Source organism: Martes martes (genome assembly GCF_963455335.1).
Source record: "Martes martes genome assembly, chromosome: 15".
NCBI classification, from domain to species: domain Eukaryota; kingdom Metazoa; phylum Chordata; class Mammalia; order Carnivora; family Mustelidae; genus Martes; species Martes martes.
In genome coordinates this window covers 28,907,532-28,933,754 of record NC_137903.1, presented here as the reverse complement: position 1 = coordinate 28,933,754, position 26,223 = coordinate 28,907,532, and the positions used below count along the sequence as shown (strand labels likewise).

At 55.7% G+C, this 26,223-nt stretch overlaps 1 protein-coding gene across 2 annotated transcripts in view; it reads right to left on the bottom strand.

Annotated features, from left to right (window-relative positions):
• Nucleotides 1-2,060: 2,060 nt before the first annotated feature.
• The window catches only part of CACNA1S (calcium voltage-gated channel subunit alpha1 S), a 69,821-nt gene continuing 45,658 nt past the window's right edge, over nt 2,061-26,223 (bottom strand). The window contains exons 23-44 of one of the 2 annotated variants that reach the window (XM_080824185.1): nt 25,364-25,416; nt 24,941-25,087; nt 24,267-24,468; nt 23,680-23,838; nt 22,240-22,350; nt 21,422-21,505; nt 15,885-15,941; nt 14,905-15,033; nt 14,641-14,706; nt 13,978-14,069; nt 13,055-13,214; nt 11,984-12,111; nt 10,896-10,992; nt 10,465-10,567; nt 9,386-9,487; nt 8,962-9,086; nt 7,673-7,801; nt 6,636-6,871; nt 5,293-5,378; nt 4,405-4,496; nt 4,055-4,198; nt 2,061-3,930 (exon numbers count right to left, since the gene is read on the bottom strand). In XM_080824185.1, coding sequence (XP_080680311.1) covers nt 3,679-3,930; nt 4,055-4,198; nt 4,405-4,496; nt 5,293-5,378; nt 6,636-6,871; nt 7,673-7,801; nt 8,962-9,086; nt 9,386-9,487; nt 10,465-10,567; nt 10,896-10,992; nt 11,984-12,111; nt 13,055-13,214; nt 13,978-14,069; nt 14,641-14,706; nt 14,905-15,033; nt 15,885-15,941; nt 21,422-21,505; nt 22,240-22,350; nt 23,680-23,838; nt 24,267-24,468; nt 24,941-25,087; nt 25,364-25,416 — 2,754 coding nt within the window. In that variant the 3' untranslated portion in view covers nt 2,061-3,678. Of the gene's footprint in view, nt 3,931-4,054; nt 4,199-4,404; nt 4,497-5,292; nt 5,379-6,620; nt 6,872-7,672; nt 7,802-8,961; nt 9,087-9,385; nt 9,488-10,464; nt 10,568-10,895; nt 10,993-11,983; nt 12,112-13,054; nt 13,215-13,977; nt 14,070-14,640; nt 14,707-14,904; nt 15,034-15,884; nt 15,942-21,421; nt 21,506-22,239; nt 22,351-23,679; nt 23,839-24,266; nt 24,469-24,940; nt 25,088-25,363; nt 25,417-26,223 lie in introns of both variants that reach the window. The other variant, XM_080824184.1, reaches the window with a different exon arrangement.

The following is a 26,223-nucleotide window of genomic DNA, read 5'->3' as shown; positions in this document are numbered from 1 at the left end:
GCGTCACACGATACAAGAGAGAGTCACCTGGCTCACAAGCTGTCAGCCCCACGGCAGGAGTGACATGTTATTGGGATCAGATGCCAGGAAAATGGGGGTCAAGGTCAGCTCTGGGTTGGCAGTGCCTTTCATAGTGGCTTCTCCGGCGGCAGGAGCTGGCCTCTCCGTCCCCAGGCTGTCCTGGGAGCTGGCAGGGCCCGTGGGGGATGCGGCGGGATCCAGAGACCCCTGGGCTGACAGTCACGTGGCCCGGCCTTCCCTAAGAGGTCCTGGATGCCCCTGAGCTCAGTGTCCCCCCAGCTTAAGGGTCTGGCTTTCTTACTAGCCGGCATCGAACAGAAAGCAACAGCTTCTTACCAAGCAGGTCTTTACCTGGTCACCGTCATACCTCCCAGCACCCTGGAAGTAGGAATTAGTCCCATTTTACAGATGGAGTGGTAGAAGCTTAAGAGGGCTGTGTGAACTGCCTGATGTCACTGCATGAAGGTAGGTGAAGGGGATTCAGGTCCAAATGGGTCTGGCTTCCTAGTCAAGGCTCTGAAACACGGCGCCGAGAGTACCCGTCTGTTTCCTTTAAGCATCACTCAGCCCCATGGTGAGCCTGGCCTCCACACCACCACACGCTCGCGGAGAGCAGGGCCCCGGAGCTCCTCCCTACTCTGAAGATACATTGGAGCGGGGCCCCCTCACTGGCTTTCCAGAGACCGTGCATCTGAGCTTCACACCTTCCAGATGGGAGGGCTCTGCTAGTCTCCACAGCCGGCATGAGGCTTTGTGCCCATCCCCTCCCACCAGCTGCACCCCCGCCCCTTTTGGCAGACCCCGCACCCAGCAGCTGGGCTCCAAGTCTGCAGGCAATCAGCAAGGAGAAGACAGGGTCCAGCAGACACTGCCTCTGGCCTGTGGCCCCCCGGTGACAGAAGGTGGCCCCACCAGCCATTACGGGCACACTGTCTCTGACAGTCCTGCTGAGTAGAGGGGTCTGTCTCCCCCCACACCGGCCTGCCCCCCTTGCTCCCACCTCAGCCCTCCTCCTTCCATACTGTTCCTTTAGGGCTTTATGGGAGCAGCCTGGCAGCTGTGTGTGTGTGTGTGTGTGTGTGTAGGGCTGAGGCGAAGTGCCGCTTGTTGCCCCTGGAGGCAGAGCGCCTCCTCCCTGCCTCCCCTGGGCCTGGACAGACAGCCAAGATGGCGGAGGCTACAGAGCCCAGGCGGGGGACGCAGGGCAGGCAGCGGGTGGAGGGAAGGGTCCGTGCTTCTTGCCCTTGTCCTGCATTTATGCACAGTTATGGAGCCACTGGTCTGGGTTGAAAAGTGCTCAGCTTTGGGGGCATAACTTCAAACAAAGTGGACCTGCTCTGGCTGGGGTAACAGTAAACCAGCAGTTATGACCCCCCCACCCCCACCCCGCGCTGTACTGGGGGCGGGGGCAGGCGCATGTGTCTGGGCCAGGCTTCAGAAGGTCGTTCGGGGGGAAAGCTTTCTGCAGGAAGCCATAGCAAAGCTGAGAATTGAAAGACGACTAGGGAGGGATCCGTGGGGCTGAGGGATCCTATGGTTTTCCAGAGATGAAGGCGTGGCGGAACTCAGAGGTGAGGGCAGCTCCCCCTGGTGGGGCTGCAGGAGAGCAGGAGGCAGGGCAGAGGCCCAGGGGAGGCCTGTAAGCGGAGGCAAGGGTTTGCACGATATTCTGAGGATTTGGGGGTGCCTTTAAGGCTTTTAAGCAAAGGAATAAGATAACAGGCTTCTTCTTTTAGAAAGATCAGAGACAGACGGGGAGGAAGAGAAGAGAGGAGGCCAAGAGGGCAGGCCAGAGGCTCTTGCCATAGAAGAAGCAAGAAACGGGGCTGCCTGGGTGGCTCAGTTGGTTAAACGTCTGCCTTCAGTTCAGCTCATGATCTCAGGGTCTTGGGATCAAGCCCCACGTTGGGCTCCCTGCTCAGCGGGGAGCCTGCGTCTCCCTCTCCCTCCATCCCTTTCCCTCCACAGCCTCCCCCCACCCCCATGCACCCTTTCTCTCTCTATCTCAAAAAAATAAATAAAGATCTTAAAGAAAAAAGAAGAGGCATGAATCGTTGATTGAACATATCAGGGAAGTCACTGTGGACACAAAGACAGACTTTGGAGGCTGAGTCTGTGGGGGCAAGCTGGGAGCCCAGGATAACACGCAGGCTTCTGGATTGAACAGGGTGGGTTTCCTTGAGATCAGCAACACCAGAGTAGCCGCAGCCTCTCGGGAAAGGACAGCAAGGCCGAATTTGGACACCATGCACTTTGGGCACAGGTAGGACATATGTGAGTTGTCAGGGAGAAGGATGTGGGGGTTCGCTCTAGCCGTATGGAATTGGGAATTATCAGCACAGATGCAGCTGAAATGTGAGTCGCTGAGAGCATCCAGGGACACTTCCCAAGTGGAAAGAAGGATCCAGAACACAGAGCCCTGAGGAATCCATCCCCCACCAGAGAGGTAGGTGGGCCCGGTGAGAGCTCACAGGGAAGCGTGGGGTTGGAGCACTTGAAGGGTAGGAGGAAATTTGGGAGATCCAGGGTACAGGCATGTCAGGAAGGAGAGAGGTAAGTTGTTCCTAACGCTGCCTCGAAATCAAGGAAGGTAAGGACGTGGGCCCCCTAGATTGGCAACAAAGTTGTGGGAGATACTGGTGAATGATGGGCAGCAGTCAGGCTGCACGGGGGATGAGAAGTGGGAACTAGGAATGAAAATGTGGAGGAGGAGACAACCCAGGTAAGAACTCCGGTCTTCAGGAATGCACTAGACAGACAGACAGATAGACAGACAGCCCAACAGACCTCATGTAGGTAACCAGAACAGTAGCGAGGACATGTTGTTAAGATGGAAACATCTCGAATGTGGCCTACAGACAGAGGGAGGAGGGGCGAGGGGGAGATGGGAGACTGGCTGGGGAAGAATCCCAGGAGTTGGCTGGAGGAGATTCCAGGCTCCCACAGGGTCGGGAGAGAGGGAGGGGAGCAAGAGACAAAGACAGACAAGTCCATCAGCTTGGTGAGAGGAGCTGAGGGAGGCACCCTGTGGTGGCTGTTTCTCTGCGGAGGAGAACACCAGGCTGTTAAGGGGAGGTGTGGGGGAAGCCACTGGTGTTGAGGTTGGAGGAGAGGAGCGCTGAGATGGCCTGGGACCACAGCTCTGCAGCCAGAGGCTGCCCAGCGAGGACCTGAGGCTCCAGCGTCCCCAGGCCCTAGCCAGGCCCTCTGGGGGCTCTTGTCCTCCCAGGCCCAGGCTCCCAAGCCCTTGAGTGGGGTTCCTGGGAAATGGAACAGGGAAGAGGGAAGAGTGAGGAGAAGAATAGGAAACGTTTCCAAAAAAGGAGACAAGCAGGCGCCAGGTGCCAATGTCACAGGCCCGAGACTTTAATGTCCTGCTGAGGGGAGTGGCCTTCTGCCAGCCAGACACTGGCACTGATGGGTCTATTTGAATGACGTTGGAAACTCCATCCATCCGTGCCTCTTGCTGGTGAGAATGGCCTGTCAGTCAACTTCTTCCTGATCTTTTTTCAGTGGTTCCTGACTACCCCTACTCAGCCCATCCACTGAGACTTGGAGAGAGAGAGGGGTCTCTGCAGGGGGCTAACCCTTCTCTGCCCCAGCCACCCCACCCTCACCGTGGGGGATGCTAGCTCTAAGCCCATGCTGTGAGGGCCTTCACAGCCTGGGGGGGATCAGGGTCTCCTGGGAGCCCTGATGCTGGTCAAGGCTGCCCAGCGAGGACCTGAGGCTCCAGCGTCCCCGGGCCCTGGCCGGGCCTTCTGGGGACTCTTGTCTTTTCAGCAGCTCTGTGGCTGCCACCTCCATGTCCTCTGGTGCCATCTGGCAGGCATCTGCCAGGGCCTGGCCGGTCGCCATGACAAAGTTAGCATCAGCCGCCAAGGTGTCCAGGCCGCCTCGAACCAGAGCCTGCAGGGAGGACAGAAGGCCAGGTGGGCTCTCCTGGGGTGCTGCCTCAGGGGTCTGCCTCTATCGGCCAGCCCAGGGCCACCCCTGAATGCTGCCCACTGCTCTGGGCCCGCCGCCACCTCACCTCTTGAATCAGCTGGGCTGTCGCTGGAGTCTGGCACTGGGAACTACTGTCCTTGGTCCTACTGCTGTGGGATGCTTGCTCAGGCGGAGACCCCGGGCTCTGGCTTCTCCTCTCCTCAGGCAAGGGAGCCTCGGCGCTGGCACGCTGTTCCAAATGCAAACAGCAGAGACCCCAATGGGATGCTGGAGCCCCAGGGATCCCGTGAAACTGCAGCTCTTCCAAGGGAGCCTCAGCCAAGACCCACAGAGAGGGGAGGACCCAGGAGGCCGACCCTTTCTGTTATTAATGAGCAAATAATGGTGGTCCCCCTCCTCTGTATAGAGTTTCTTCCCAGGCCTCTGCCCCATTACCTGGCAAGGGACAGGAGATGCTTGGGATCTGGGCATTTCTCTCTGGGTCGGCTGTTCTTTTAGCTTTTCCACACAGGATTTGCTGTGGGGTCCTGTGGGGCAAGACAGACCAAGGACAAGAGGGGCTGCTGACTCCTGCCAGGGTCTCAGAGTCAGGGGAGCTCTGCTCAGCCAGGCAGCCAGACCCTGAGAGCTCCCTGAGAGCCTTGGGGCTGTGGAGGGTGTCCTGCGGGGGGGTGCACATGCTAAGATCCAACCAAGTCCAGGCTGGGTAGGACCCTGTGTTGTCCCCTTGCCCCTCTACTTGCCTTGGTCTCTGTCCTCATGGGTTTGAGAAGGGGGAGGGATCAGGGCTGGAGTTTGACCAGATCTGGTCAAGATCTTCTTCGGTGTTTCCATGTGTGTTTGCACGTAGAAGTGTGCATATGTGTGTTGTGTGTGTGTGTGTGTGTGTGTGTGTGTGTGTGTGTGTGTGTGTTGCGCACGTGCTCTGGGGAGCAGGGCAAGTGCCCTCATCTCCATTGGACTTGGGCATCCTCAGGGCTCCTGATGTCACACACAGGTCTAGGACCAGCTGGGAGATCACCAGACTATCTCCTGAAGGGCCCCAGGTCCAGGGGGTCAGTGTGGCCAGGGGCTGTCCTTCAGAGAGGGGAGTACGGACGGCGTGAGTTTCCTGGCCTGCCCCCTTCCCACCTCACTCAGTTACCTAGTTGGCACCCTTCTCCTCCACCCGGATGAGCAGCTGACAGCTCGTCCACCCCAGGCCCAGCTGGCTCCCCTAGCGACAGGCTTCCAGCCAGTTTCCCCTAGTGTAAGGAGAGAGCCAGGCTCCCCAGCCCTCTCTGGCAGATTGCTCAGCTTCTCAGGCACCCAGAAAAGACTGACCCAGGACCCTTCGGGGTTGACCAAAGGCTCCTCCTCTGGCAGCAGGCGTCTCTGTCTCTTCAGGGAACTCCCTTTCATAGTGGAGGCTGCAATGGAGGCAAGGCCGCGGAGTGAGAGCCGGCTGCTGGTCCTCCCGCCATCCCGCCCCTCCGCTGCCCCTCAGGGTCTGGACCCATCATTGGTGTTGTCCTGGCTCCAGGGCTGGGGCTCACACCGCTCTCTGACTGGTCAGTGCTTGCTGGTTAAGAGGAAGAAGCCAAATGCGTCCCTACCTCCTCTCCGTTGCCCAAAGGATGCCGTTCTTCTACCCTTTCCACATTCTGTTCATCTTTTGAGGCCCAGCCCCAGCCTCACACCCTCGAGGACACTCATTCTCAACCTTGGTGGCACACTGGATCGACTAGTAGTGGCCGTGTCCCATCCCCGGAGTCTGTGGTGAGGCCCCAGGCACCGCCATTTTGGAAGGCCGAGAAACAGTGGTGGAGTGGAGGCTGGCACGTGGAGGCTGAGAAACATTGCTTAGTTCTGTTCTAGGCCTTTCCAGCCCCTGGTGATCAGGACGCCTGCATTCTCAGGGCACACAGGACACATGTCCCAGTGAGACCACAGTCCTTTCAGGTCAAGGCCCAGGTCTCATGCTTCTGTAGCCCCGGAACATCTAGCACCATGGTGACCCAGGCGCACTTCCGGGCCTGTGGGGCTCTGAATGGAAGGGGGTGTAGACAGCCCTAGCCCTGGCGGGAGTAGCTGCTCACTGGGCATCTGCCCTCTCCTGCCCATTTCTGATGGTGTGTGACAGCCTTGCCAGGTCCTTCTACCTAGAACAGAAGCTCTGCTTGGACCTCAGACCACAGGTGATGATTTCCGAGCTCTCCCCCTCATTCTGCTGTTTTTCGTGACACTTACGTAATTGTCTATTATATTTAGTCTGCAGCTCAGGGTGGGAGAGAGAGGACCCACTCAGCAATGACATCTCCCCAGAACCTAAATCCAACAGTTCAACTTTAATTTTCTGCAGCTTTTTGTGGTAACTCTCTCTCTCTTCCTAACCTGCTATGTTCGAGAGGCTCCTTAGACCTGCAGCAGAGGACGGAATGAAGGAACCATAGGGCATTTGTGCCAATGCTGCCCTCTGCTGGCCAGAAGAGTCTCTGCCGTCCAGGCCCACCTCCTACTTTAAGGTGCAGGATGGATCCCAAAGGACACAGAGGCAAGCAAAAGACAATCTGTACATTTCTTCCTCCGAAAGAACCTGGAACCCACTAAATATGTCTTCCCAGCCCTACCCCAGGACCCCTACATCCAAAGCTGGCAGTTGCTGTCACTACCTTGAAAACACCTGCCTGTTGCTATGGTTGCTGTTGCCATAGGCAACGTTGGCGTTGGCATTGTTGGTATTGGCATGAGCCAGAGGGTTGGTGCGTGGATCTTGAGGGAAATCCTCCAAGAAGACAGGTGATTCCAGCTCTTCCATCTCTATCTCAGCAAACTGGAGGGGTCTCTGGTTGGCCATGACAGGGGGCAGGGAGTTGGTCCTTTCCAGGAAATTGTCCACCTGTCCAAACAGGCCTCCAGTCCTCTAGGGTCAAGGAGAAGAGCGTAAGGGCCGAGAGCCGTGATGGGGGGATGGGAGCTGAGAGTGCATGGGGACTGCCATCCTGGCATCACGTCCTGGGAACAAGTGATGGCATTGGAAGACAAATCCTGTAAGGCCAGAGGAGAATGGACTGGGCTGTGAGGGCAGAGAAGAGCTCACGATCTCCCTCTTCAGAGAGTTTTCAATTAAATGGGGGTAGACAGGACACAACTAAGGAACTATGTAGGAGACACAGACATCCAGATAGGGAAATACATTGTCATGGAAAGAGCACTGGATTGGGAGTCTGGAGAACTGGTTCTAGGCCCATGTCTAAAACTAACTTGCTAAAGTGATATTGGCTATCCCATATCATCTCTTTGGGCCACGATTTCCTCAGGAATAACCCAAAAAGTTTGAACTAGGTGGTCATTAAGGACCTTTTAATTCTATAGTGTCATAAAAAATTCTAGAGGGCTAAGGATTGAGGACCAGTGTAACTGGAAACAAGCAGGCACACCATTTGATAAGGAAGGGATTCCAAGAGATGAATGTCAGCTAGGGCTCTTGGGGAGGTGAGGACAGGAGTGAGGTTTGGTAGAGGAAACGAAAAGAGTATGTGTCATATTTGACAACTCCAGGAGGTTGGGTCCAGTAGGATTCTGAGTTCTAAGAGATGTGGGCTATGGGTGTCTTCAGCTTCCAAATTCCCCTCCTGTATGGTGGGGCTCCTGGCCGTCTCGCTATGGGATGTTGCTGCTCCCCGTGCCTAGAACACATGGGGAGGCCACAGTCTTCACTTACCCGGAATATCCCTTCCTCCATCGCAGCCTCCACCATGGCTCTCTCCAGCTCCTCTTCTGCCGTCAGGTCTCCTGAGATGGTACGGCGGATCTCTGGGGCGGCCTCTTCCTCAATGGTCCGCAATCCAGCCTGAGGACAGAAGCTCAGTGACCCCTCCAGTCTAGTGAGGGAGACCAGACTGTTTCCCATGGCCTCGCTCATTTCTAGCCCCAACTCCAGCCCCACCCTCTCCTGGACATTCAACATCCCAGGGCTCCAGGGGGCCCTGCTCTGACTGCTGGGATGGCCCAAATCCTAATGACTCCCAAGGAGTCTTCTGTCAACCTCATGGGTGATTTCATACCCCCCCAGGCCTCCAGGTGGAAAAATCTTTTTACTCAGTACAATCTCCTAGACAAATGATCTCTTTTGAATGAATATATCATTCATATAATTTTTTGAGTTGATCAAAGCAATGGGATGAACCAAGATTGGTATCATCTGAGAGCTTGCAACGAGAACACAGCATCATTTCTGTGACATTCCTGTCCAGGATCAGTGTATCTTAACCCTATCGTGAAGAAACAACACGTTAACTCAAACTGAAGGATATCCTGGCAAGCTTCCTAAGTGTCAAGGTCAGTCAAGGAAAGACCGGGGAACTGTTCTGGGTAGAAGAGTCTAAAGAGATATAGAAACTAAATGCTGTGTATAATTCTGGAGTGGATCCTTTTACTATAAAGGGCATCATTGGGACAACTGGTGAAATTGGCATGAGGCCCGAGGATTTGATGATCATAAAGTCTCAGTGTTAATTTCCTGATTCTAGTGGTTACATTGTGATTATGTAGGAGAATTACGGAGAATGCCCTTGCTGCATGTGAAAATGTGCTGGGTTGATGGAACATTATGTTGGGAATTACTCTCAAATGGTTCAGAAAAAAAATTGTACCGTTGTACATGCAACTTCTAAAATTTTGAAATTATTTTAAAGTAAAAATTGCAATTGAAATGTTTTTGAGCACACAGCCCAAATGCATGCATATTTTTGAATTTGTAAATTGTGTGTCTGGTTAACACCAAAAAATAGAAATAAAAAACAGATGAGATGAAACAAAGTTTTAAATTTCTTTGCCTACCAGTGGATCATTTTAAGCACTCAAATCTCTCTTTTTAAAAAAATCCCATTTCTTTTGGTCCTATCATCCTTCCCTCTGGGCCTCCATCACTGGCCTTCAAGGACATGAAGAGGGAGCTGGACCCTGGAGACCTGGCTCACTGGAGTCCCTTGGACTTCAGGTTGGCCTTACCTGGATCTGTATGGTGTCCTTCTTGGGCCGATACCCATAATACTCTTCCTGGCGCTTCATGAACTTCCGGAAGTGCTCCTGGATCAGAAACGTGGCGTAGAACTTCCCCACAGTCACCTCATCATCTGCAGAGGACCCAAAAAGGGGTGTCCTGAAAGTGGGTAAGAATCTGAACCAGGTTCAGAGTGGGAGCCAGGGGTAGCCAGGACCGGGCCATTTAGGACACTCCTCTCCTTGCCGACTTGGACAATGGGCAATTCCCATCCTAAGTCTAGCACCGGTCCTGATGGCCACCACAGGGTCTATCCAAGGTATTTACAAAGTGTCTGGGCCATTTTCAGATTCTCACAGGGCTTCCTGGAGAAGTCCCTTGTCCCCTCTCCTCAACTGCTTCTGGACTCTGGTCTCCCAAAGCAGCACGCACCTCCTATTGGAGGAATGACCTGGTCCAGGAGCTTCATGCTGGTTCTCTTCCAGATCTTCTTGATGATGGCCCTCAGCTCCTCGTTGGCCTGCTCAAAGTTACCTGGGGCGAGGGACAGGCAGAGGCAGTCTTAAAGTCACCCAGCCCAAGTCAACGGCACTTGACAAATGGCCTAGGATTCTCCGAACACCTCACTCAACAAATGTTGGCTGAGGTTTTGTTTGTTTGTCCATTTGGTTGGTTGATTGGTTTTGGCAGCTACTGGGCTGAGCACTGGGCATGGCGGGAGGGCATCACCGTCCCCCTGGGGCAGCCCAAACCTTGGGTCATGTATTCACTCCCCACAAGCCTTGGCTTCCGGTGCTCAAAGTGGCTGCCTTTGAAAGCTGTCCAACATCTCCTACTCTTTTCCCTTTCCCCACAAAAGCCCTCAAATCCCCATGCCCTGTGGTCTTTCCAAAGACCCCTGCAGCCTTCCTGCTGCCCTAACTTCCTTTCTCCAATTCTTGACTCTTGGCCCTCCCCTCCTTGCCCTCCGAGAAACGTTCCCTGGGGCTGTCCTAGATGCTGGCAGAGGTTCTGATGCCCTTGGGGGATGGCTCCGATAGAGCCGAGCCCTAAGAGAGGGCTCAGGAATAATACCAAGCTCCCCCACCCCGACTCCTTTCCCAGCTCCCTCCATGTCTGCCTTCCTGGCGGTGTGGTGGGGAACCTGTGGGGTTAGTGGAGCTGAGTGTGGGCTGCCCACCCACTGCAACCTGAGGAGCTCCTCTGCTCCTGCCCAGAGCCAAACCTTAGGTGGCCCTCCCCTCTGTGCTAACACTGCCACTTCTCTGACCCTGTTCAGACATAGCTGCGTGGGAATAGATCCTTAGTGACCTTGGCCCGTAGAGAATTTTCGAGCTCTATCTAAGCCCTGAAAGGCATGAGAATGTTGTGGTCATGGTCAGGGGTCCTCCTCCTACTTTTCTGCATGGTTCTTCACTCCAACCCTTAGCTCTGAGAATCTGGCAGAATCTGCACCAGAAAACTCATCCTCTGAGAGAAGGGAGGGGGGCCGCATGCCAGAAAGCCCTCACCTTCCGTCTTGATCTTGAGTGCCGTGCGGACCAGGGCAAAGAGGGTGGCGTTGAAGGTGACCGTGCCATCGCTGTTCAAGGGCATGTTCATGCCCACCAGCCGCTGTGAGGGGAGGGCAGTGGCTGACTGCTGAGCTGGGACCAGGCCAGGCGTGGCGGGTCATTCCAGCCTGGTCTGTGGACCGGGGGAGGGGGGAACACGAAGGCTGGGGGTGTGGGTGATTCAGGACGCCCTTCACAAGGGAATGGAAAGATGAGTTGGGGGGACGCTGTTGAGACTTGAGGTCCTCAGGGAGGAACTTGGGGATGCAGGAGATGACTGCTGTGAAATGACTCATCCAATCAGGCCCTCCCTCACCAGCTTCCCTGTCCCAAGGTGCCCGAGCCTCTTTCTCTCCTGGAGGCCAGCCCTCCCTAGCAGCGCTGGTTACCTTACAGGCCACCCGGTGGGGACAGAACTTCCCGAAGCCCAGAGGGGGCTGGATCCGTCTCAACAGGGTCACCACATCCAGGTGTTTGATTCTGCCCCTGCAGGAGGACACATGGACTTGTGTCCCTGCAGCCCCACCCAGAAGCTCCCTCCCTGCTCAGACAAGGGACCAAGGGCAAGAGAGCCAGGACACAGGGCAATGCTTCCTATTGTCCAAGGAAGCAGAAGCTGAGCTCCCTCTTTAAAGAAGAAACAATGTTTGGGTTCACTATTGCCCACCACCAGGAATGGGCTGTCCTTTTTGGGGGGCAGATGTCCTTTCGAGAACAGAATACCGTCAGATGTGGGATCTCCAGGTCTGGAGACTTTGCACCACAGCAGAGCCTTCCTTGGGCTCTGTTTGAGCTGACTGGGGGCTCTTGAGTTATATTAATAGATGTAGAGGGTGTGGATCGCTGGAGGTGGAAGCCCACTTCCTGAGACTTGTAGAGAGCTGGAGAGCTGTGTCACAGGTTGTTGTAAGGATTAAATGAGATGATGCTTGCAGTGGTTAGCACAGGGCCTGATGCCTGGGCAACATTGGTCAAATATGAGCTTATTATCTTTCTAGAAAGAATGTAAAGCAGTAGTACTTCCCAAGGGTTAACAAGCACACAAACGCCCTGAGGATGAGGCTAATAATTAATGAGGGTTCTGATTCAGTAAGTCGGCCTGGTAGGGGGGCGGGGAGCCAGAGCTCTACATTTTAATGAAGCTGGGATGCTGTTGGTCCCTGGACTACAACTCTGCCTAGCCAGGGCCCGCTGAGGCACTGAGTTCCTTGCTCCTGGATATGTCCAAGCAAAAGCTGGATGACCATTTCCCGATAAAGTCAAGGGATTTTCTGCCCTGGGAGGCTGTGGGATCCCTTCCAACCCTAAGAAACTCCAATTTTCTGATCTGGAACATCAGATAATGAAGGGAGAGGGAGGCCACTCATTCTTATAAAACTGAGGAGTGACTCCCTGTAGGGACACCAGGACGGGGTCTAGGATGGAAGGAGGGACAGCTGAGGGATGACCCCGCCCGGAGTCTACAGATAGGACTCACTTAGCCTCTGGGTCATACTCTGCCCAAATGGCCTTGAACTCATCCAGGTGATGAGGGCCCAGAATGGACCAGTCCCGTGTGAGGTAGTCAAAGTTGTCCATGATGACAGCAACAAAGAGGTTGATGATCTGCAAGGGGAGAACAGAGGGTTCCCACCTGGAAAGGCAGGTGATAATGGGGAGATAGGTGGGGGCTGGGGGGTGTCCAGTGGGTAAGGGGGCCCATCCTTGCAGCCCTTCTGAATGACCTACCTCCCCCACACAAACAACTCGGGTCATACCCTTGAGCTCCCGCATGGGCAGTGTCCTCTAATGGGGGTTTTTGTGCTCATCCTTAAAAGCCCAGCTCAAGCTCCTCCAATCTCAGCCACTTGCCCCCAGCCCAGAGAGATGATCCCCATCAGTGTCCTCACTGGACCACGCCCTATTACTGCTCCTGCCTTGTCTGTGTATAGTGACCCTTGGAACGGCAAGACTTGCTCCCACATGGGTTCCCCGGTACCCATGGAGCTCCTTCAGGCCCAGACTGGGTCTTAGCATGTTTCTACCCTCTGCACTGAGCCCAGGATGCTCGTACAACAGTTTTTGACTGAATATAGGAAAGAAGAAAGAGTGAAGGAACGACAGCCCACAGACGGCGCTGGCTCTTCGCCTTCCACATGAACAGACAGCAGACCCTGGATTCCAGAACAATCTGCACTGTTTCTAACCCCCTTCAGGCCTCCTCTGGGACCCTGTTTCCAGAGCCTCAGCCATGGGGCAACTTTCTCTTCAGAGGAATAGGGAGGTCAAGTGGCTTTATTGGGGGCCCCTATCTATGTAGGACAGAAGCCCTTTAAATTCTTTTTTTGATCACTAATTGCTAACCAAAAAGGGTAAAACTTTTCAGCAACCCCTCTGGACATGATAAAGCACTCAGAAAATCAAGTCCCCCCCAGGCTGAGTGGAACAAGGGGCCATCTAACCAGAGTCTCCTGTGTCCTATGTCCCCGAAGCCCATCCCCGAAGCCCATCCCCGATGGACAGAAGCTGCCCAGGAAGGGGAAGGCAGGCTCGTCTCTGGGCGTCTCACCAGGAAGGCACAGAGCATGTAGAAGCTGATGAAGTAGTAGTAGGCGAAGTTGGTGCCACAAGTGTACTCCTCACCCGGGCCATAATCCGACTCGGGGTCACACAACTTGCCGTAGCTGCAGGCCAGCAGGATCTCCTGCCATGCCTCGCCTGTTGCACACCTGGAAGAGATGGGATCCCATTGGCCTGTCTGCTCGTGGGCGGCCCCTCAGGAGGCCAGCAGCCTGGGGTGGGGGGCAGGGTGTGGACAGGTGGGCAGACTGGGGCTTCCCCCTCACCCCCGCATCACCAAAAGAGGCAGTTTGGACCCCTACGTTCACCAAGTAGCTCAGTGTGAGGTGGGCCTCAGTTTCCCCTCTGTGCTGGGGCTCCACTGCTCCTTACAGGGTACTATGAGCAGGAGCTAAACTAAAGAAAAGGGGTATCTTGGCTGTAGGGGCAAAGTCAATCCATGATTCAAGTCGCTGGTGGGGGACCGCAAGGGAGAGGGCCGTGCTGACCGTGCTGACCGAGGTGGGGCAAGGTCACAGGCCACTGAGGCCCCACCACTCCCATGTAGGGACATTTGGTCTCTGTCTCCTGCTGCACTGGGATGAGATCAGGAAAACAGTCCATACTCCACTCAGGACCAGCTACGTCATTTTGGGGGCCCAGTGCAAAATGACTATGTGGGGCCATTTGTTCAAAATGGATTTAAAACATGGCATAAGTCATGCAATGGGGAGCATAGCTAACTTCTAAAAGGATTAAACATTTCAAGACCGGGACAGGAGAGCCTCATCTCGTCAGAGCACAGGGCCCTGGGTAGCTACACAGGCCCCAGGGCCAGGAAGACAAGGCCCTGGCTCAGGGCAGAGTAGAGCAAAGCCAAGAGCAGGGGTGGGGTTGGGGAGGTAGGGGTACGGGGCGGCGGGAACCTCACACCTGAAGAGCAGTAGCACAGCTTGCGGGAAGGTCTGGAAGTTGTTGTTACGGTTTATCTGGGTCCCGTCCACCATGGCGATCTTACCAAACATCTGCAAATCACAAAAGGCCCCCACCTGTGACCTAGATCGCAGCCTCCCCTCAGCCCAGGCCCTGCTGGCCTCTCCCACCTCACTACTCCCCTCCTTCACCCCTATCTCCTCCAAATCCCCTTCACCACAAGCCACAGCAGACCTGAAGCCAAATTAATCGGATTATTTTCAAGGTTGGGTGAAGTTTTTCCCACTGAGCCAGAGGGAATCAGGAGAGAGGACCACGTTTTCCCAGCACAAACCAACTTAGGGACTCCATGTGGGGAATGGGGGGACAGGGTTTGCAGGGGGTAGACTGAGACACCGAATTCCCTCCTCAGGTGGCCCCTGCTGTCCATCTGAGTGCCAAGGCTCCTCCCGGATGGCTCCCAGCCAACCAGTCCTGCAGCCGCCAGGGGTAAGGTGCCCAGCGTCCTTCCTCGGTCCCGCATCTGACCCCATGGTGGCCAGAAGACACAGGGAGGGTGGAGGGTCCAGCCTCTGTGCTGATTAGGCCTCCCTCAAGGGTCCACAGATGCCCCCCACCACGTGGCCCAGATCCCCGCTTTGAGTTGGGCCCTCCTGCCCTCACCTGCATGCCAATGACCGCGTAGATGAAGAAGAGCATGACGATGAGCAGGGCCACGTAGGGCAGGGCCTGGGGATGAAGAGGGGGGGTCAGGGCGCAGGGCTCCACGCACCTGCTCTGCAGCCTTTCCCCTCCCCGAGCTCTACTGTGCACCCCATGGTCATGCCGGGGCTCTACCCCAGGCTACCCAGATGCCCATCACAGCCTCTCCAAGTCCCCCGTGTCGACCTGGCCCGGGCCCCGCTCAGGTGGGCTGGGCAGGCACACCTGGAAGGACTTGATGAAGGTCCACAGCAGAGTGCGAACTCCCTCCGCCCGGCTCAGCAGCTTGATCAGCCTCATGACCCGGAACAGGCGAAAGAAGGCGCTGGAGATACGGGCGCTCTCGTCGGGGTCCTGCGGGCCAGCAGCCCCAGAGGTCAGTCTGGAGGTGGCACCTCAGCGGAGGAAGGAGCAGGCGGGGCGGGAAGGGCAATGTGTGTGTGCTGGGGAGACATCCACGGCAGAGAGGAGTTCCAGCCCCACCTCGTGTCCCCTGCTGGACCCTAGCACCCGATCCTCCTCAGGCTTAGGGCTCTGGGCTTGGGGAGCCAAAAGGAGGGAGGTGGCCCAGGCAGGGCGCTAAGCCCATTCTCAGAAGAGGCCGCGGGGACTCGGCCCTGGGCCCTGTGAGGCTGCAGCCGGGCCCACTGCCTGTCCTCCTGGGGCCTCCTGCCTCTTCGCACCTTCTCCTCAAGCTGCCACTGAGCGGAGGATACTTTCAGTGCAGGTTTCCTAGAGCACGGCTTCTCTGTCCCCATCAGTTCACCGCGGCCACTCCACCACCCCACTGAGCACAAGGCTGTCCTAAGCCAGGCTAGCCTCAGACACCCGGACAACTCTGGAAGGGGAGAGCCCCGCCAGGCTTCCTGTGTCCCCAGAGACCTTGTGCCGGCGAACTGTCACTAAGGTCCTGCGCCAGCTAGCAGTCACAGTCCTCTCTGGATGCTGCCGTCTGGACGGAGGGCGCCAGAGAGACCCCTTAGCCGGTTTCCCAGGGCTCTGAGGAAAGCCACTGCAGCCATGCGCCTTCTGCTGCAGAGCCCAGGCACCCCCCCTCCCCGACCCTGCAGGGCGCCTGCTCTCTGGGAAGGAAGCCCTTGGGGCCGGATCCACCCCATGCAAAGCCACAGCCAGGCCCGCGCATGCAAGCTGCGGGGCGGAGAGCCGGCGGGCGTGCTGGGCAGGCTCATGCAGCCCGGAATTACAACGTTCCCGCAGCCTCCACCCAGGCAATACAGTCCTCCGCTGGAGGCCAGGAAAGTCTGTGGAGAGAAGACACCAGGGGAAGGGCCGGGGAGGAAAGAGAGAGGAGGAGGGACACAGGGGGAGGGGGCAGGTGAGGAGAGGCATCAGAAAGGACACATGGAAGAGTTAAAGAGAGAAAAAGAGCGGCAGGGGACGAAGACCCCAAGTGGCTGCCAGTCAGGGGAGGGGTGGGTGGGTGTGAGGACGAAGCTGTGGGGACAGTGAGGCGACAGGCTGGGGACAAGGGAGCAAGAAGAAGAGGGAAGACCAGACGGGGACAGGTCCCTTCCCGTCTCCGGGACGTGCCTACAGCTGACAAGGGGCCCAGGTTCTTCCTGTGTGTCTGCGTTGTGACATGCTGGGTACATCCCTGAGGGGACACATTGCAGTGTTGGCCCTTCACTCCGAGTGGACTCCCACCCCTGTATCTCCCCAGCCCCCTTGTGCCGCCGAGGCCCTTACGGAAGTCCCACCCTCTGGGGGCAAAGGCCCTCTGTGGGGGTCTGAGCCGCCCACAGCAGACGTCTCTCTGCCCCCGGCCCATGAGCACGACCAAGGCTTCCCCCCCAGCGGCCAGGTTCTTAAGTTTTTCCTATGTGTTCAGCATCTCTCTTAGGCCACCTTTCACGAGAAACCCTTGTCCTGGAGTCACGGGGCCAGGGGAGTCCTTGTTGAGTCTTCCCATTATTTGTGGGTGAACTGGTTCCCAGTACACCAGTTTCCCCGCCAGACAACATTCCTTTTCCCCTGGGCCACTGGTTCTCAAGCCTGTCGCCATATTTGATCCCATGGAGAACTGAATAGATTCCTTCACTGGGTTCCCCACCCAGGCCAAGGAAGTCAGCTTCTAGGGGGTGGGCCTGGCTTCAGACGTTTCAGTGCATCCCAGGGGATTTTAATACACAGCTACGGATGACCACCAGTGTTCCAGACCTGCACGGCCTGTATGGGAGCTTCCAGGCCCATGCAGCTCTCTGAGTTACAGTGACGATTAAATCAAATGAGAAATTCATTTCCTCATTTGCACCAGCCACATTTCAGATGACCGATAGACACGGGCGTCTAGCGGCAACTGTACCACATGGGGCAGAAGATTTCTATCATTGCCAAAAGTTCTAACAGACAGTGTTGCCCTGGTCCGCTCCCTGGTTTGTATGTTGGGAATAGAAATCGATATTTAAATTTAAAGCTTTAACATGACTCCAAGGAAACATTCATTATTGGTAACTCTGCTCTTGAAAATCAAATAATGACCGACACCCTCTGGGTCCTCTGCCATCAAAGAATTCTCTTGACTTATCCAGGCTTCCTCTACATAGACCCCAAACCTCCAGAAGTAATTACCTTTGTTTTGGGCTGTTTATTTTAGCTCTTTAGAGTTCTCTCTTCTAACCTTGCTTTCAAACCCTGGGGCCTTTGGGGTGTTGTTCCCCAGTGGAAACTGAACATAGATGGAAATATACAACACCCACACACCCACACGTGTACACGTGCACACCGGTTTTGCCCAGGACCCAACCTGCCCTTCGTCTGCCCCACCCTCTTGGGATCTGAGCAGACAGAATTCTGTCATTGTCTTTCAGTATATGGGGGTGAACAGGATACCCAGGCCAAGCCCTCCCCCAGACAGTCTGCAAGGCAGCCAAGTCCCCAGAAGGTGCTGCCTGCCAGGGCTGGGCCTGAAGGAATCTCAGACTGAGAGCTCCTTCCTCACAGGCTCCAGACTTTTCCTCAGCTGCCCACCCCCCAGGTGTCTCTAGGGCCGGTCCTCTCCTCCACCTCTCCACCCAGCATAGGATTCACCCCTGGGCTGCAGAGTCTAAAGGGCTCATCGATGGGCAGCAGGAAGTTCAGGAGGAAGCCCTGCACATGGGGGAGGCCTCTGGCTTTGGGGCTAGTCCACAGCAGCCCCTGAACAGAAGCCCAGCATGGCCATGGTTAGGGGGGCTCAGAAGGCTCTTCTCTACGCCCCTCCCGTGATACAGCTCGGTAGGCACTCTGCCCAGAGGACAGCTGTCTCTTGATTTCAGCCTCTCTTCCCTGTCCCCTGCTCCCCTCTCCCACCCTACGGTGAACCACCCCCAGCCCAGCTTCAAATCCACAGAGAGGCCAGCCTGGAGAGCTCTCAACTTTGAAGATCTCAAACGTGGAGCTCTCTGGCTGAAGCCTCCATCCCGCCCCCATGCTCTTTCTCACTCCACCCCGTATCCCCTCCCCCCACTTCTGTTGGTCCAGCTCCTGGGGCTCTCCGCTCAGCCTGGACCCTTGTCCTGCCATTTCGACAACCCCCTTGCTTGCACTGAGACGCTCCGCCCAACATGCCAGCCCTCCAGACCACACCTGGGATCCGGTCCCTTTCCCCAATCTCCCGGGCCACCGAGCAGAGCCTGACTCCAGGGTACATCTGAACTCACTAGGCCCACCCCAGCCCCATCATTCTTCCTGCAGGTGGACTCATCACATCGGCTAGTCCTCAAGAGTCGTTTCCCACCTTCAAGCCCACTGTCCTGTCCTCCCTTCCATTGGAAGATTCTGCCTACTGCCTCGGACACTCCCATGGCTGCCCAGGATGAATGCCCTCTTCACTCCTTCCCATGCCCCGGCTCTCTTGCATCCTTCACAATTCTCAAGACCTCTGCTTACACTCTTCCTCTTCCAGTGGTCTGACTCGTGTCACCTCTGAAAATAATCCCTTCCTCAGCAATCTCTTCTCATGCTGTGAATTTCTCCCATGTATGGACTCCACCTGTATTCTCCCTTGCCCTAAACTCAGCACCCACCACTTTCCAGCAACTACCTCTACTGAACTCCTTGCAAGTTCCAGGCTGTTTCCTGTACGCATGAACATTTTTTCTCACTTTCTGGTCACTGCTCCTTCCTTATCGTTGGCTCAAGCCCACAGCCTACCCTGCTCAACAGACGACTCCCTCATCGCAAATCGAGTGGCTCTGCTGGCTCGAACTCTGCGGGATCTCAACTCCTTTGCAGCCGGCTTGTCCCACCTGAGGCTTCGACAAACACCTCTGCGCATCAGGGTCCAGCTCGTGTCAATGGAGTTGCTACTCCCCCGGATACAGAGTGACCCTCGGCTACTCACCTGTGTTTCCAACCACTTGCTACCCATTTCCACTTGGGCACCCGGCACCCAAGCCCACAGTCCCAGAACAGAATCATGGTGAGTGCATCCCCCCAAGTCTGTCTTTTTGGGCAGTGCTGAGTCTCTCTGGACTCCTTCCTTCCTGTGGCCCCAAGTCACCAAATCCTGTTGCCTCTGAGCTTTTCTGTTCCTCTCCTGCTCTGAGCCCTGACTCTCATGGCTTCATGCCCATTTACTTTCTGTCCCCTCTTGCTAACAGGGACGTACTGGGGCTTTCTTAAATCCAGCTTCTCCCCTGGGACACTGGGTCTTAAGCCCTTTCATTTATTCACAGTCTTTGCTCCTACAGTTTGCAGAGCCTGAGGCTAGGCTGTCATTTCTCCCCTGTTCAAGGAAACCCTCCTTGGCTCCACATTCTCCTCCCAGCCTCTACCCTATTTCTCTCTGTAGTAAAACACCTCAAAGGGATTGCCCCTCCTTGCATTCTTTGTTCTCCCTTTCTGGTCCAGTGGAAGCAGGGATTCTTCCCCGTAATTCCAACGAAACTGTTCCTGCCGAGGACCGCGTTGATCTCCCCATTGCCAAAATCAAGTCAACACTTAGTTCCCATCTTTCTTAACTTTTTTGTTCTCCTTGATCTCAGAACACCACTCTCTTCTGGTTCCCCTGCCTCAGGGGCCAAGCCTTCCTCAATTTGTTCTCTGGTTCCTCCTCATCTCTCCACTCACTAAACAGGGAGCATTCCAGGGCTCAGCCTTCAGACCCCTTCTCTCTAGATACCTCCTCCCTTCTCAGCAGTTCTCATCCCTCCCCCACATCTTTAAATACCATCTTCAAATTTAGATACCCCCACCTGCCCTAAACTCAGAGCTCCATCCAGACTCATAAATCCCAGCCTACTTGGTGTCTCCATCCAGGTGCCTTGTAAGCATCCTAGATTACCACGTCTAAAATGGAAATCTTGGTTTCTACCCCACACCCGCCCGCTTTTCTAGCAGCTTCCGTATCTCAGTAAACGGAAGCTCAGTTCCTTTGACAAAAATCCTTGTAGTCACCTTCAATTTGTTTTTTCTCTCTTACTCTAAATCAAGGCCATGTGCAAATTCTGTCAGCTCACTCTCCCGAAGAGATTAGATGTGTCTAATTCTTGCTACAACCACAGCTACCCCCCTCGCCACCATCAGCTCTTGTGGTAATCACAGCAGCCTCCTGACTGCCCTCCCTCGGCCGGCCCCCGTGTCCCCCACAGCTTGCTCTCAACAGAGCAGCTAAGGGGATCCTTTTAGAACTGAAGTCAGACCAGGTTTAAGCCCTCCAAGCAGCTCTCATCTCTCTCAGAATAAAAAGCAAGATCATAACCATGGCCTTCAAGGGACTAAGTGATCTAGCCCCTGGCCTTCTGTCTCTGACCTCATTTCCACCATCCTTCACTCCAACCACGAGGGCCTCCTGCTATCCCTCCAACTCGGAGCCTTTGCACTCACTCGTTTTTCTGTCCCAACTCTCCCAACACCCGCATGGCTCCCTCCTTTTATTTGGGTCATCACTCACCTGGTGTCAGGTATCCTGACACCAACCCTTCACTCCCTTCCCTTCTAAGCTTTCATCTTGCTTTATCTGTCTTTGTAATACCCACCGGGCCTACCTGCCATGCCGGAGGTTTACTGTCCGCTTGCCCCTGTGCTCCTGTTCGCTGCTGTATCCCTAGCACGGGCGGGAGGTACTCAACGAGCATTATGTACTAAGTAAAGAAATGACCTACTCCCTAACTGGGTGTTCTCATTTTAGTCATTCTCACCTCTCACCCCTCACCTCCAGATCAACTTTCTAGAAGAACAGCTTTAATCCTTCTACTGCTCTCTTCAGAAACCTCCTGTGACTTCCCATTGCCTGCTACATAAAATTCAAGGCCTTCCTCACCCCCCTTCCCTCTCTTGCCGTACCCTCCCCCCACCCCCACCAAGCCTCCTCCCCATGCTCACGTGCTTGTGCTAAACCAGACCTCTCGTGCCCTGAATCTTCTATCATTCTATCATTCTATCATTCTCCATGTCTCTCCTACCTCAGCCTGCCTGTGTGGCTCGCTTGTCCCTCCGCCTCCAATCACGAGCTTCCCTTTCCTCAGGACCCACTGCATCACCTCCATGAAGCCTTCCCTGACCACTCCACCTTTCCCATCCACAACAGCTCTAGCCCTGGGCAACCTGGCACATGGATTATGTCCGCCTGGAATCTGAGTTATCTGTCCGCTCTGTGGGCTTGTGGCTCCCGGTATTTCCATCTTTGTAAATCCCCAGGGTGCCATGCTGCACACACACAGCGGGTACCCCACACATTTCCGGGAAGCGAACAAGTGCTCGCACCCCACCCCAGTGATGGCTCTGTGTGCCCGATACTCACGTCGATTTCACTGAGAATGACGTCGATGATGCTGCCGATGACAATCAAGAAGTCAAACACATTCCAGGGGTCACCAAAATAGCCCTGGGAAGGACAGCAATGGGAGAATCCAAGGGTGAGCTTTAGCAGGAAGGAGTTTGGGTGGCCAGCACGTGGTGGTGGCCCCCAGCCGAGGTAATACAGAACGGCCAAGCCGGGCCAAGTTGGGGTGCCCGTGGCTCTACTTTCCACTAAGGCTCCTGTGTGACCACACAACCCACTACTCCCTCTCCCTCTGGCTCTATATTTCTCTTCTTCCAGAGCACAACATGGTTGGAGGGGAGAGAGAGAATGCTTGAGAACTCAGGATCTGGGTTCCTGGTCTGGATGGGGAACTCTTTTTCATCTGCCTCAGATCGAAGTCCTATCTGGGACTCCATAGTGCAGACCTGCTGGTGGGGTGTGGGAATGGGAGTGTGGGTGGCCGGGCAGGGCTGGGCACAGTGGGAGTAGACTGGGGAACCAAAGACACAGCAAAATACTCCCCAGCCCTGGGCTTCCTCTTCAGAAGCTTAAGGGGAGGCAGGGAACATAAGAAACCCTCAACAAAGGGCGCTGGGAAGAGGCAGCCAACACCTATGGCCATCACCAGTTTTGGCAGCCTGAATATCTCGTGTGTCCTTTGTCCGAAGGAGGAAATGGGCCGAAGAGTGAGCAGGGTGGGAGCAGAAGTGCTGGACGAGGGGACCCTTCAGTAGAACAAGACCGGGGTGGTGGTGCTCCATGAGAAGGCCCCCATCCCTCCAGGCTCCACCTGCCCCCTGTATCCCCGCACTCACCCTGGCCTTGAACGCCATGAGCTTGAGGACCATCTCCAGGGTGAAGATGATGGTGAAGGCCACATTGAGGATGTCTGAGATGTGGTTCATCTCCTCTGACTGGTTGTAGTGCTATGGAGAGGCACAGGAGAGGGGGCTGGGAGGGCCCGGCTTCCCTGCCCTGCAGGGGGCATCCCAGAGCTCTGTGCTCGTCCCAGACCCTCCCAGTCCCCTTCGTTGGGTTTCCTGCCCATTTTCTTTTAAATCTCAGAATACTGGGTGCCTGCTTTAGCTACCCCCTGAACTCCACCAAGTCTGATGGATCCCACAGAGATGGTGAAAGGAGGAGGTGAGGATCCTTCTGGTACACCTGTGGGCTACAAGGCCAGAGCTCACTTGCAGATCAGTTATGGGATGACCGGGAGGGGAGGCCCCCCAGCAGGGCTCGGGGACAAGTCCCACCTAGTCACTGGAGCACAGGACCAGGAGAGAAGATCGCTGGCTCTAGCACTGGTATGATCAGCAGCCACAGGTGTACTGGTGGGCCACTGAGCTCACCAGGCGGACTGTATTCACACTACCCCCCAGCCCCCCACCCCGTGATGGCGAGATGACTGGAGCAAGAAACTTAGCCCCCTTGCGCCGCCCCTGTGATCCTCCCTCAATCTATTTCCTTATAACATTTGCCAGGAATCTCTTACTCTTTTTGGAAAGCTGATGAAATCCCACTTTTCCAACAAAACCTTCCCAGGTAGTTCAGAAGGATCTGATGGCCCTGCCCTACCTGGTCTTGGCAGGACCACCTAAGTCTGGGCCCAGTTCAGACTCAAACTTGAGCCACTGTTCACGGCCCTCGGTAGGACCTGGGCCTGCTGGCCCCATGACTCTTTTTCCATGTCCTCATCACCCGGCCATGCAGGGTCCTGCGGCTGGGGGTGTCTCGGGTTGCCTGGCGGTACCATTCTATTTATACAGGCCTGACGGGAGCTGAGGCTTCTTTAAGGTTTGCTAACGATGCTGCTGATTACAAGAGTGTCTATAAAGTATGCTCAACTCCTAAGAGACACCTGTTCTGTGAATATTAAATCCATTTTTCTTGAGACCGGAGCCAAAATTCCAACCAACTCCATCAGCCACATTTGCAACAGCGGAACATAAACCGAGAAGGCGCTTTCTCCTTCCTACGCAGCCTTGTGCTTCTGCTTAGCCATCTCCTGTTGACTGACTCTGTAGCTATTTATATGTGTGAATTCCTCTTAATAAACCGGTGGGTGCCCCAAAACAAGGCCTGGGCCCAGGGCACTCCTCTGTCCCCCTTCGCACCTCATTGCACTGTGCCCAGGACCTGGCAGGTGCCAGGAAATGTATGGGGGGCGGGGCAGGAGCCAGGAACCCTGCCCTCCCCACCTGCCCTGCCCCGGCACCTGTCCCTCAGGCCCTTGTCTCCCAGGGGGCCCTTACCTGCATGCCCAGGCAGATGGTGTTGAGCATGATGAGGGCAAACATCAGATACTCGAAGTAGGACGAGGTGACGACATACCACACCTGATACTGGTACGGGTTCTTGGGGATATAGCACCTCAGCGGGCGGGCCTTCAGGGCGTACTGCACACACTGGCGCTGGGACACAACGCCACAGGGCGGGTGAGCACGGAGAGGCCCCTCCTTGCTCTCACGCTCTCATGCTTGGGCTCGAGGGCGCCCTGCCTTCTGGTCAGCCAGGAGCCACTGAGGCCAGGAGCTCATGGCGGATGGGCTCTGCAGGCCTGTTGAGGGGAAGGCATCCAGCTCCCCCTACATTTCCCCAGCCTATTTCAAACATGGCTCTCGTCCCAGCCAGGGCTTTGAAGACTCCCACACCACCAACTCGTGTTGCTTCATGTTAGGGAATGGGTCAGAGATGGGGTAGAGTGTGTGGAGGCTGGGTCTGGGCATGAAATGGAAATTCTAGGGTCATCCTTAGCCCTGGGACTTTCACTGGCCAGAGCCTAGGGCTCAGGCCGGCAGAAGGCCGGCTGGGGCTCTGCTCCCCACCTCAGCCCAGGCACCTGGTTCTTGTCCAGTTCACAGTTCTTGTACTCAGTCTCTCCCTGCTCCTGGAAGGTGACAATGACGAAGCCCACAAAGATGTTCATCATGAAGAAGGCAATGAGGATGATGTAGATGATGAAGAAGATGGCCATCTCCACTCTGTTGTTGTAGATGGGGCCCGTGTCCTCCTTGTATGAGTCTATGGCCTGGTAAAGTAGCCTTGAGAAGGGCAGAGAAAAGCCTGGGCTGGACTGGGGTGATGAGGCAGAGGGTTAGGCCAGGAAGGGTGGGTTTTATCCCACTGGCCATGGGGAGCCAAGGGAGCTTTCTGAACCATCAAGTGACAGGAGGGAAGTGAGGACTTCCAGAAAATGTTGGAACAGGCCCTGGAAAGGGCCCGTTTTTCCGTGGGATGGCTCATCTACCCAGATTAATCAGTAGGGCTCCCCATGCGGACTGAGAGGCCCACACCTGCTGGGGGACTAGGGACATTTTGTCAGCATCCCCAGGTCAGGATATCTTCGGAGGGCCAGTCAACACACTAGTCCTTCAAACCCTCCAAGTTGGTGGGTCAGTTGAGCACTCACCACGGGCCTGGCACAGAGCAGTGAGAGCTGCAGCAGGCGGAGATGGCTCCCCGGCCCTGCCCCCACCATGCCCGTGTGGGACCCAGACCCCAACCCTCACTCACTGAGGCCATCCCTCAAAGGTGGAGACTGTGAAGAGTGACATCATGGCCGAGAGCACGTTGTCGAAGTGGAAATCACTATGTACCCACTGGCGTGGGCGCAGCTCCATCTGCGTGGGGTCCCCGTCCTTGTACACGTAGTAATAGCCCCTGAGCGGGGGAGGCTCAGTCACTGCCCTGCACAAAGCCTGGCCTCCTCCGTCCCACCCGCCTCCTCTGGGCCCTGGGCAGTGAGTACAACGGAGAAAAGAGGCCCAGACTGGGGACCAAAGGAGACACTGCTGGGCACTCCCTCCATGCAGCTACCCAAGGAAAGAACATTCTTACTGGGCCTAGGAGCTCGGGTTCCCCAGATCCCTCTCACACAAGGTCCCCTGTCCAGTGGCCATCCCACCGTGTGTCCTCAGCCAGCAGCGCTCAGCCCACCTGCACTCCCTCTCTGTCATCTTGGATAAGTCATTGCAGCTGAAGAACTTCCCCTGTGTCCCCGAGGAGGAAGGAGGGAGAGAGAGACACACGTTGTCACAGAAACAGCATTCAGTGGGCAATGGAAGTAAATAGTGGGAGTGAGAGGGGAAGGCAGGGCATGCGGAAGGAGGAGCCTGTCTGTTCCTTAAAGAGGGCAGGGCCCCAGAAGGGTCTTTTTCCTTCCCCATCATCCATTCCCTCAGCTACCCTATGGGATTCCCCACCAGGCCTGAGGCTGCCAAGGCTGAGAAGCTGGTTCCTTAGCAGGAGCCTTTGCTGCAAGCCCCAGGCTGGGCCTGAGGGGAAGGAAATACAAAAAACGCTTGGCCCGGCTCCTCCCTCAGGCAGCCCCCTCCCCTCTACTGCTATAGGACACCCTCTTGATGTCCCCCTATTACAGACCAAAAAGAAATGTTGTCCCACATCCCACCTTCCTTCTCCTGCCAGTGGGGTGGCCCCAGGGCTGCCGTGGGAATAAAAGCCACAGGAATGGAACCCAACAGGGCCGTGAAGGTGCACATTGTCTCAAAGTGGAACAGGGATCCCAGCATGGGATCCCGAGGGCCTGAGCAGGTCCCAGCACTGTGCCCCCCAGACTGATTTTAGGCAGATCCATTTCTTTTTTTATCTACATCACAGACTGGGCACGCACGGAAGAGTTTGTTTGGAGAAAAGAAGTTGATGGCTAGGTCTTCATGTGGCTAAATTAAGTTTGAAATCCATGGAATCTGGTTGGGTTCCCCCAAAGGCCCCCAGAGGGAACTGCTTCAGTCCAGGATATGGGACTAGTCGAAGGCACAGCCGTCCCACCCACTGCA